The sequence below is a fragment of the Triticum urartu genome, chromosome 3A (assembly GCF_056163025.1).
Source record: "Triticum urartu cultivar PI428250 chromosome 3A, HENAU_Tu73, whole genome shotgun sequence".
NCBI classification, from domain to species: domain Eukaryota; kingdom Viridiplantae; phylum Streptophyta; class Magnoliopsida; order Poales; family Poaceae; genus Triticum; species Triticum urartu.
Genome location: NC_141875.1, coordinates 323,291,861 through 323,303,409, shown reverse-complemented (window position 1 = coordinate 323,303,409; position 11,549 = coordinate 323,291,861). Strand labels below are relative to the sequence as shown.

Sequence of the window (11,549 nt, the reverse complement as noted above, 5' to 3'; positions counted from 1 at the left end):
CCCAACCGGAGTCTCAAGAACATAAGGCGCTTTGGGATGAGCTTGAACCGGCCTTACGGGAAGACGCCGCGCTTGTCCCCACTCCCGTTCCGGCTCCTGTCGCCCCGACTACGCCAGCGCCCATCCCTAGGAGCCTCCCATTGTCGCCGAGCTTGATGCAACGGGATTCCATGAGGTCCCCGCTGACTTTCACGCACCCATGTACCTGCCAGCGCATGTGCCTGTGCATGCATTGATGCGCACGCCTGTGTCGGTGCCCCTGCACCTGCCTGCGCATCCGCCTGCGCGTGCAATAATGTGCGCTCCCGTGCCGGTGCCCATGCACACAAATTTCTCTGCCGTGCCATTGCCAGTGCCTATCCCCGCGCGGGTGCTAGTGCCCCCCTCAGCGGCATGGATGGCCGCCGTCAACCGCTTCCTTGCACCAACGCCAGTCACCTCCTCCCGCCAGTTGACTCGCTCCTGTAGACCGAAGTCCAGAACATTGTGGCCAACGTCCAGGTGTACGCCAACAACTGTGCAAGACGCCGCCGTCGCTGTCGGTTAGTGGCCCGGCGACACATAGAGCACGGCAGAGGAGCCACTTCCCACGGCAAGACGCCCCCGCCACCGCCGCGTAATCTAAATTTGCCATGAAAAACGTTCGGATTGCCATGCTTAAAATCCGAACGTTTATCATTTCCATTTATTTTAGATCAATCGTCATATGAATGTAAAGTCAGAGTCAGACTGAATGAAATCTATGGTTTGATCGATTGAATGTTCTGATAGAGCCGTATCAAATTAAATATAAAACGTCATCAAGCCACATGTATTCCTTCTCATCCAACGACCTAGACTGCTTCAATGTCGAGCGCTCAACAAGTTTAGCGTGCCGTTAATTTCATGCCAAAAACAGTGCTAATCACATAATAACACGCAAATAATATCCTACTTAATATTTGCATGCACTTAATATACTTCCATATTAACGTGCATTGCACGTACACATTGACTAGTACTACTAGTAGGTGAAACTGGTGCCATAACTTGTGAATGCGTCCAGATATGGTCAACAGCAACATCGCCCGCGAGTTCTTCGTGTTTGCCCGTGCGTCTAAACGCAGAAGGGGAGGAGAGAGAGAGAGAGAGCACACATGGAACCCACCAATAAGTGAAGGTGAATAGTATGTGCTAACGAGCCAGTCCCACTAATGTACTAAAAATAATATTACATGTTAACCATTAAATAGGCTGTGGTAATTTAAAAACATTATATGAACAAACGGGGGTACAACAAACATTGTTGTTCTACGTATGTTGCCTATTGATGTGCGGCTTGAAGGCCCTAGTCGCATGTTCGATCCTCGTCCTTTCTTTTTTAATTTATATATGGGTCCAAATTTGTTTCATGACAGGTGGGCCCCTTGGTGTGTAGTTTGTGGAACTTTAATTTGTGGGTCGAAATTTGTTCCATTCCAAGTGGACTATCAGTGTGTAGTTTTGTAGCTTATTTGTAATAATAAGAGTTTTTTGCAATATACCATGGTGTGACGTTGAAGGCGAGAAAGCACGTGCAAGAGAGCGATGACCGAGCCAGAGGGAAATCAATTGGGGGAGGTGCGGGGGTTGCAACGGTGTTCGGAGTAGTTGTGGGCCGAATGCTACAAAAATATAATCTACCACTAGAATAAATGCCTACACAAATTAATCCAAGGTTGGAGTCCCCTTCGCAATGTAAATAGCTCCGGCTTTGCGAGGGATGGAGAGGTAGCTTCAATGTGTGGAAGATACGGGTGAGATAGCGAGGTCAATCGAGATACATATAGATAGAGAGACAGAGTGAGTGTGGTCCGACATTCACTGAAAAGATATATATGCTCTGGAGAGATATTGTCCGATTGAGCTTTTGGGAAGGGTGAGGGCTGTAAGATAGAGCTTGAGAGATTATCCAGTCACAGACATGTGGATATATTTTGTGCGTGGGAGGAAGCAAGGTCAATCGATTACATATATAAAGGGAGAGAGATTGAGCGAGTGTGTGTCGTCGTGCGATCGAAAGAGTGATACGGGTTGGAGAGAGTGTCCTAGATAGACAATGTGTGTGAGAGAGTATACAATATGAATATGTCGAATTGGGCTCAAACATGGAGTTATATCGTTTGTGTCCGAGAAAGAGCGAGGTAAATCGAGACATACAAAGAGAGACAGAGAGAGATCGCGCTGCCCTGAGCGCAGCTCGGCGGCAGCCCTCCTCGCCGAGCACGGGGTCCATCCACCAGGCGACGTCCTGGCGTTCCTCATCGATAGCCAAGACCCGTGGGGAGCGACGCTTGACCTTGTGAGGGAGGACCGCCTCCGCACCATAAATGAGAAAGAACGGGGTTTCTCCCATAGGTTTGGTTGCGGTGGTGCGGATTAACCACAACACGGACTGGAGCTCGTCGATCCATCCCCTTCCGCAGGCCTTGAGCTTTTTCTTGAAGCTGCGCGTCTTGAGGCTGTGCATGACCTCTGTGTTGGCGCGTTCGGCCTGCCCATTGCTCCTGGGGTGGGCCACTGAGGCGTAGCAGATCTGTGTTCCAAGGTTAGCACAATATGATCTGAAGAGATTGCTCGTGAACTGCGAACCGTTATCCGTGATGATGCGGTTGAGGACGCCGAAGCAGGTCACGAGGCCCTTGATGAACTTGACTGCCGATCCTGCGGGAATCGTGCGCACCGGCTCCACCTCGGCCCACTTGGTGAACTTGTCGATGGCGACATAGAGGAAACGGTAGCCCCCCGCCGCTCGGGGGAACGGTCCCAGGATGTCCAGCCCCCAGACCGAGAAGGGCCAGGAGAGCGGGATGGTCTGAAGATCTTGCGCTGGCTGATGGATTTTCTTGGCATGGAACTGGCATGCCACGCAGGCTTGCACGAGCTCTGTGGCGTCGTCCAACGTTGTGGGCCAGTAGAAGCCGCTACGAAAGTCCTTGCCCACGAGGGTGCGGGACGACGAATGATGGCCGCAATCCCCTCCGTGGATGTCGGCCAGCAGCTCTTGTCCTTGCCTCCTCGAGATGCATTTTAGCGAGACGCCATTAGGGCGCCTCCTGTAGAGCTCACCGTCTTTGATGCAGTAGGCCGAGGCCTGCCGTGCCACGCGTTCCGCGCCTTCCTCCTTCTCCGGCAAGGTGCCGCGCAGTAGGTATGCCTTGAGTTCCTCAGTCCAGCAATCTTCCTCAGGTTCGGCGGCGAGCAGCAGGCGAGCTCCGGAGGGCGGTCCACACGGTGGTGCGCTGACCTCGGGAGCCGCTGGCAGCCCCTCATGCGTCGATGCTAGCTCTGGGGTAGGTGCTGCTGTCGATGGCCTGAGCAATCACTCCTCGAAGACACCTGGTTCCTGCGGCTCTCATCGGGAGGCCCGCTTGGCGATGTCGTCTACTTCCTTATTCGTGCCCCTCGGCATGTGCTGCAGCTCCAGTCCTAGGAACCGCTTCTCCATCTTGCGCACCTCCTCCAGATACTTTTCCATGTGTTCATTCTTGGGCTTGTACTCTTTGTTAGAGAAGTTGACGAGGAGCTGTGGGTCGCCTTTGATGGTGAGACGCTTCACCCCTAGTGCGGCCGCGGCCTTGAGCCCGGCAATTAGGCCCTCGTACTCTGCGATGTTGTTGGAGACCTTTTCGCCACGCTGGAAGCAAAGTTGCACAGCGTAGCGGAGCTTGTCCTGAGTGGGTGATACGAGCACGGCGCCAGCCCCCGCGCCGAGGCGCGAGAAGGCACCATCGAAATATACCACCCATCCTTCCAGAGTTTCGTCGCCCGGGCTAGCGAGCGGTCCTCGCCAGCCCCCTGGTCCGGAGCGTCGGTCCACTCTGCCACGAAATCAGCCAGCGTTGCCCCCTTGATGACCCGCGTGGTGCTGAACTCCAGCTGGAACGCCTGCAGCTCGATGTTCCACTCAGAAACCCTCCCGACGACGTTCGGGCCACGGAGTACCTTCTCCAGGGGGTAGGCTGAGACGACCTTGATGGGATGGCCTTGAAAATAGTGGTGTAGCTTCCTGGAAGCAACGAGGAGCGCCAGCAGCAGCTTCTGGGGCATGGGGTAGCGCGAGCGTGCATCGCGGAGCACGGTGCTGACGAAGTACACGGGATGCTCCACGAGGGTTGGTGATGCGGGATCCTCAGGCACTTCTGATGGCTCAGGAGCTTTACATAGGCCGGCAGGGTCGCCAGACGTTGTGGCCGTGTCGACTCCGGAGGTCATGTCGTGAGTTAGCGGAGTTTCGGAGGGCCTCGGGTCGTTCCGCGAGCTCTGGCCCCTAACCCTTTCCTCTTGTGCCACTACCAGCGTCGCGCTGGTGGAGTGAGGCGTAGCGGCAAGATAAAGGATCAAGGGCTCCTAAGGCCTTGGCGCCACCATAACCGGCGGGCTGGTGAGGTACTTCTTGATATCTTGGAAGGCAGCGTCGGCCTCCGGAGTCCACTCAAAAGGCCCCTTCCTCTTCATGAGCTTGAAGAAGGGGAGGGCGCGCTCGCCGAGCTTCGAGATGAAACGCCCCAAGGACGTCACACATCCCGCAAGTTTCTGCATTTGCTTCAGGGTCGTGGGCGGGTTCATTCTCTCGATGGCTTTGACCTTCTCCGGGTTGGCTTCAATGCCCCAATGCGAGACCAGGAATCCCAGCAGTTTGCCCGAGGGGACCCCAAACACAGATTTTTCTGGGTTGAGGCATAAGTTCACCTTGCGCATGTTGGCAAACGTTTCCTCCAAGTCCCCGATAAGGGTCTTGGCCTCCTTGGACTTGAGCACGATGTCGTCGGCGTAGGCCTCTGTGTTCCTCCCAAGCTGAGGGCTGAGGGTGATGTGCATCAGCCGTTGGAAGGTGGTGCCTGCATTCCTCAGCCCGAAAGGCATGCAGATGTAGCAATAGGTCCTGCATGGGGTCCGGAACGACGTCTTCTCTACGTCTTGTACTACCATTTTGATCTGGTGGTAGCCCGAGAACGCGTCGAGGAAGCAAGGCAGGTCGCACTCGGCCGTTGAGTCCATGATCTGGTCGATGCGAGGGAGAGGGAACGTGTCCTGAGGGCAGAACTTGTTGAGGCTCGTTAAGTCGACGCACATGCGCTCTTTGCCTCCTTTCTTCGGGACGATGACGGGGTTGGCCAACCATTCTGGGTGGCGCACCTCCCAGATAACGCCTGCTTCTTCCAGCTTCCGGACCTCCTAGACGATGAAGGCCTGCTTTTCCGGAGCCTGCCACCGCGCCTTTTGCTTGACAGGTCGTGCGTTCGGGCACACCGTGAGGTGGTGTTCGATGACGTGCCTAGGCACCCCGACCAGGTCGGTCGCCTTCCATGCGAACACGTCCTTGTTCGCCCTGAGGAAGGCCACCAACGCATACTCTAGCTCTAGAAGCAGGCTCGCAACGATGGTGCAAGTGGAGCTCGTGTCTCCCTCATCGATGGGTACCTGCTTGGTATCGGCGCGATCCTGAGAGAAGAGCTGTTTCTTTTTGGCTGGAGCGGCTTCGGCGGCCTCCGGAGCCCCCTCTGCGCTTGGGCGAGCCGCGACAGTGGCTCGATAAGCGTGCTCGAGGACCTGAAGAGCGCCCTTGGTGCCACTGCTCCCGGGCATCCTGACGATGTTGTAGCCCGGGTGAGCCGCCGCCATGAACTTGGCCAGGGCCGGGAGACCGAGGATGGCGTTGTAGGGCAGGTGGATAGGCGCGACGTCGAAGTCGATGAGCTCGCTCCGGTAATTGGCGTGCATCCCAAAGGTGACGGGGAGGCGGACCTGCCCGAGCGGGATGGCCGAGCCCGCGACCCCCTAGAAGGGTTTAGTGGGGAGGACCCGCCCGTAGGCCACCGGCAGACGACCAAAGGCCTCCGCAGAGAGGATGCTGAGCCTGGCGCCGCCGTCGACAAGGGTCCTTGTGACGGCCAACCCGCAGATGGTGGGGGTACATACCGTGGGGAGGATGCATGTGCCGGCTGTAGCTCTGGTATGGTCGCCGGGGCCGAAGACGATGGCATGCCCCTGCGTGCCTAGCACCCGCGGGGCCTCCTGCGGCCGAGCGGCAGCCCCCAACTGTCGAAGGTGTGATTTAGTGTGATGGGCGGACGCCGGCGCCTGGGAACCTCTGATGATGCAGGCGACCCCGTGGCACGGTGATGCCCCGCCGGCAGCGTCCAGCAGCTCGCCGGGGTGAGCCACACAAGCGTCAAGTACCGCCGCAGGCGGCCGGTGTCGGAGCATCTCATGGGCTATTAGAAGCACCGCCGGCGAGGCCAGGGGAAGCGGGAGTGGCGTAGCGGGCCGCTCCCTAGTGGTCGGGCCGGCGATGGGGTCGTCGACGTGAGGGACGAAGCGCCCGTGAGCGGCGCGGTCCGCCGACGCCACCCGGGCAATGGGAACGGCCCCAGCCTCCGCGCGGATGCAGCAGGCAGGTTTCGCCATGGCGACGTAGGGCAGAAGAGGTTAGGCGAGGTCGTCGGAGAGGCGAGATCTCGACACGCCCCTACGTGGCGCGCCAAATGTCAGATTTCGGGCTCCGCAAAACCCTTAAGATTCGAACACAGGGGCGTGACGAAGATCTCTCCCACTACACGTACACCTAGCGCCTCGCTCTTCTCCTGGTGGTGGGAATGGAATGCAAGCAAGCAAACAAGTAGAGCACACAAGAGTTTACCCAGGTTCAGGCCACCTTGCGGTGTAAAACCCTATGTCCTGCTTTAGTGGATTGGCCTCGCGAGGGCTCGAGTATGAACAAATAGAGTGGTTTCCTGAGCTCAGGAGGCGAGCTCAAGAGGGATGAGGAAGCGGATGTTCTTGCTCCTTTGCTATGCTAAGTCCCAATGGGTTCATCCTCTCTCTCTATGCTAGGAGCCCTAGCTACTTATATAGACGGCCATGGTCCTCTTCCCCCGAAATGTTTAGGCGGGAAGGGAATCCCACAACGGCCATTTGAGCGGGAACACAAGGATGCTCCTATCCTGACAAAAGGTGGTCTTCGCCTGCAAAGAGGGTAGGCGGTGACGCGGTGGTGGGCTCGGCAATGACATCCTTCCTGCCGTCCTTGCAGTCTTCGGTCTTGTTGCACCAAAGGGGAAACCTTTGCCTGGCCCCTCGGGAACCTGCGCCTGTGCAGTCTCCTTTGCACCAGTATGGAAACTACGCCCGCTGGCATGCGCTGGCGCCCGCTGGCATGGTTCGTCATGGCTTGCATCACTGCCTCCTCCCGAGGCAGCCCTTGCCTTGAGATCTCCGCCCTCCCGAAGCAGCCTAGCCGAGACCACTCTTGGAAGAGGTCTTGGTTGCCCATCCGGAGCAGCCTAGGTGAGGCCGCTCCCTGAGGAGGTCTTGGTCGTTCTCCTCGCGATGGCTGGCCCCCTCACGAGGGTCTTGAGTAGCTGGTCGATCGGCTGGGCCCTACCGGGCCATACCAGGAACGCAACGTGGGGCGCAGACAGGCAAGTCTGGGTACCCTGGTTCCCAGTACGCCGACAGCAGCAAATAGGACCCCTGTTCCATTTCTTCCCAGTTTAGAAGACGAAGTTTATATTGTGGTCAGGAACTTTGTGCGCATCTTTCCTTCATGGAAAGATTATAACGCAGACACAGAACAATTTCCAGTCTTCCTCCACAACTTACGCGTAAGTAATGTACTAATGTTATTCATGGTAATTACTGCATATGTTTCTGCTAACAAAAGACACAAGATTTCATTCTTTTAAATAGGCGAGGACCAAACTGGATTGTCAAGACGAGCTAGGGTTGGTTGCACTTTTCAACCACTCGTTGATGAAGTATCGTTCCTACCTGAGGCAAGCGCACTTCGATGGCAAGCCTCTAAACAAAATTTCTGTAAAGTCTCCAGTGCTACATTTGTCCGACAGTGAGTAGAATAATCTTGTTACACATTGGTCTCGTCTGCAATGTAAGGTACTGTCTATGATATCACATCACAATCTGAACTACATTTCCGCATTTGCTTTAACGTCTCACTTGTACGAAAACTATTAGCGGAAGAACATTCATTCTCAAGGGACCACAGAATCTCGCAACTATACTACACACCGCATTGCTCTTGTGAGTACCTCTTGCCCTGCATGACCATACTTACTTTCATAGCTGTTTGATTATGTAGCATCACTGCACATGTGTAACACCCTCGATGCTACTATAGCTCCCACGTGTCGAGGCACGACTTAGATACATAATCGCATTGAAGGCATATGTCGCAAGTGAGGTAATCTTCACACAACCCATGTAATACATAAGGGAAAGAGATACATAGTTGGCTTAGAATCACCACTTCACACAATTACATAAATAAAGCATTACATCATCCAAATACAATCAAGGTCCGACTACGGAACCAAAATAAAATAAGAACCCCAAATGCGACAAAGGTCCCCGATCGACCCCAACTGGGCTCCACTACTGATCAGCTAGAACGAAACCACACAAAGGACAAGATCTTCATCGAGCTCCTCCTGAGCTTGGTTGCGTCACCTGCTCGGTTCAACGGCACCTGCAAACTGGTTTTGGAGGTATCTGTGAGTCACCGGGACTCAGTAATCTCGCACCCTCGCGATCAAGACTATTTAAGCTTATGGCTAAGGTAAAGGTATGAGGTGGAGCTGCAGCAAGCGACTAGCATATATGGTGGCTAACATACGCAAATGAGAGCGAGAAGAGAAGGCAAAGCACGGTCGATAAAAGTATGATCAAGAAGTGATCGTAAAACAACCTACGTCAAGCATAACTCCAGCACCGTGTTCACTTCCCGGACTCCGCCGGAAAGAGACCATCACGGTAACACACGCGGTTGATGCATTTTAATTAAGGTCAACTTCAAGTTTTCTACAACCGGACATTAACAAATTCCCATCTGCCCATAATCGCGGGCATGACTTTCGAAAGTTCAAATCCCTGCAGGGGTGTCCCAACTTAGCCCATCACAAGCTCTCACGGTCAACGAAGGAATAGACCTCCTCCCGAGACATTCCGATCAGACTCGGTATCCCGGTACAACAAGACATTTCGACAGGGTAAAACTAAACCAGCAACACCGCCCGAATGTGCCGACAAATCCCGATAGGAGCTGCACATATCTCGTTCTCAGGGCACACTCAGATGAGCTGTCCGTACAACTAAAACCAGCCCTCGAGTTTCCCCGAGGTGGCGCTGCAAGGGGCTCTAGTTTGGACCAACACTCAGAGGAGCACTGGCCAGGGGGGTTAAAATATCATGTTCCAACAAGGAATAAGCTCCAAACTTCACCTGCAACTAACAACGCTATAAGAGGGGCCGAGCAAAGCGGTAACATAGCCAAACAACGGTGTGCTAGGACAAGGTGGGTTAGAGGCTTGGTTCAACAATATGGGAGGCATGACAAGCAAGTGGTAGGTATCGCAGCATAGGCATAGCAAAAGAGCGAGTATCTAGCAAGCAAAGATAGAAGTGATTTCGAGGGTATGATCATCTTGCCTGAGATCCCGCAAGGAAGAAGAACGAGTCCATGAAGAAGACAAAAGGGCGTAGTCGAACGAATCCTCACAACACGACGTTATCGGAACCAACCCGAAGAAGCAACACCAGAAAAGAAGCACACACATAGTAAACAACCACCACATAGACATGGCATGATGCACAATCGAGTATGATGCATGTCCGGTTTAAAGAAGCATGGCATGGCAAAGTGCACAAACAATACTACAAATTAAGTGGAGCTCATTATGCAACTCCGTTGCATATTGACGGAACACCACATCAATTATTTAGTTCACTCTCGGTTAGGTACTCAACAATATTAAATGTTGGTTAACATGGCAAGAGGTGAAGCATAACAAAACTATACCATTTAAACAATTTAAATGGGGCCGAGTATAACAAATAACGAATCCAGTAAATCCCCATATGCATTATCAATTTATTGCAACAACAATTTTAAACATCTTAAAGTTGTTAACATGATGCGGATGACATGTTCAAGTTTATGCAATTTTTATTAAAAGTTTACAAGAGCATTATGAAGCATTTGTCACCGTGGTGGAAAGAAAAGGGGTGCCATGGCGGCGAAACGGGAATGGTGCCACGGTAACGAATCCGAAAATGATGCCACGGCAACAAGTCGGTACCGGTGGCTCACGGCGATATCGGTGCAAAAGAAGCAAGTGTGCGGATGTGTATAAAGATGGTGGGGCGCTCCCGGATTACCGGGTGTCCCATGTGTCGGCGGCATGGCAACCAAGGGTCGTGCACGTAACAAACGGGCACGCTGCAAACACGGGGTTCATCTCGTATCACATAACATGCATTCGGTCCACGGACGGTCGTGTCGATGGTTATACCTTTCGAAGCGTGCCTTACCGGAACGGATCATGTTCGTAGAGGGAAGTAGGCGTTCTCGCGACGGCGGTAGTTGTTCTTGACGTCGGGCGTCGGGGTACTTGGCGTTCTTCGATCATAGGTACTTGATGTTTTGCTATCCGGGTCTTCGGCGACGGTCGTTGTACACATGACGTTGGGGTACTTGTCAGTCCGGGTCTTGATGGAGTAGATGTACACGTTTCGTAGATGAACTTGGTGGTCTTGGCTTCGGACTTGCGGCGTTGGGACAGAACCATGGCGACGTTCAACAGCTACTCCACGTCCATGACGAAAAATGGAACTCGGGCAGAGAGTCTAAACAGCCAGCAGGGGCGTGTGTGGAGAAACAACATAACACCAGCAAAGGCCATGGCGACATGGAGCCTTGGGCGCCATCGGGGTGGAAGGTGCGGTTCCTGCCAAGCTCTCGGAGGGGCCGACCATGGAGGCAGGAAGGTGACGCCGCTGGGGATTAGTGCTGGGGTTCTAGCGAACTCCGGCAAGACAGACGACGAAGGGAGCGAGTGGCGCGAGGCTCCTGCTGGGTGCTCGAGGTGGCGCAGGCACGCCGGAGCCATCGGACGAGATGCAGGTCACCGGGAGGTTCGGCAGGGGCGCGGGGCAGCTCGCGGAAGCACCGATGGTCGAGGACGGCAAAGCAGAGGAGGCCGACGAGGGGATTGGGTGTCGGGTCGACCTCCTGTGGTGGCGGAGAGAGGGCTCACCGGAGCAGGGGGGCCGTGGCTCCATGGGGCGGCGCTCGGGGTAGGAGCCGCGGACACAGGGACTTGGCGCGGCGGCTCCTCAACGCAGGAAGCAGCGGCGATGGTGGCCCGCGGCGGCGAGGGTGCATGGCGGCGGGGAGGATCGAGGAGAGCTGCTATTGCGAGCGAGAAAGAGAGATCGGGGGAGATGGGATCGGGCAGAGGGGAAAAGAACGACAGCAGGGAGGCGGCGCTGTGGGAGGGAGATGGGGAGTGGATCGATCGGATGGATTGCTAGGGTTTCGAGAGGGGCTGCGGGAGGCCTTGGGCCAAATGGGCCAGCGCGGATGCAGCCGGCTTGGCAGGTAGCAGCTGGGCTGGGAGGCCCAGCCAGGCTCTTTTCTCTCCCATCTCCTTCTCTTTACTAAAAACAAAGAAAATAAGAGAAGGGAAAAGAGAGAAGAGAAGGTTAGAGGAAGAATTTGGGCACGGGGATAA

General features: G+C 54.7%; 1 protein-coding gene and 1 long non-coding RNA gene across 2 annotated transcripts; both read right to left on the bottom strand.

Annotated features, from left to right (window-relative positions):
• Positions 1-3,373: 3,373 nt before the first annotated feature.
• Positions 3,374-4,233, bottom strand: LOC147979588 (uncharacterized). Its single transcript, XM_087515274.1, has 2 exons — positions 3,748-4,233; positions 3,374-3,655 (listed from the first exon to the last, which is right to left on the bottom strand). The coding sequence occupies exons 1-2, from the start codon at positions 4,231-4,233 to the stop codon at positions 3,374-3,376; spliced, it is 768 nt and encodes a 255-aa protein (XP_087371400.1).
• A 3,989-nt stretch (positions 4,234-8,222) lies between these two features.
• On the bottom strand, positions 8,223-11,309 carry LOC147979587 (uncharacterized). The gene is made up of 2 exons (XR_015618850.1): positions 10,329-11,309; positions 8,223-8,513 (listed from the first exon to the last, which is right to left on the bottom strand). It is a non-coding gene; the product is annotated as an uncharacterized LOC147979587 (long non-coding RNA).
• Positions 11,310-11,549: the final 240 nt, after the last annotated feature.

Excerpts from the sequence above, each read along its gene's own strand:
- LOC147979588 (XM_087515274.1), bottom strand. The coding sequence starts at position 4,233 with ATGACCTCCGGAGTCGACACGGCCACAACGTCTGGCGACCCTGCCGGC. Across the intron at positions 3,656-3,747 it reads ATGGGTGGTATATTTCGATG|CGTGGCGAAAAGGTCTCCAA; the intron begins GTGCCTTCTCGC and ends CTTTGCTTCCAG.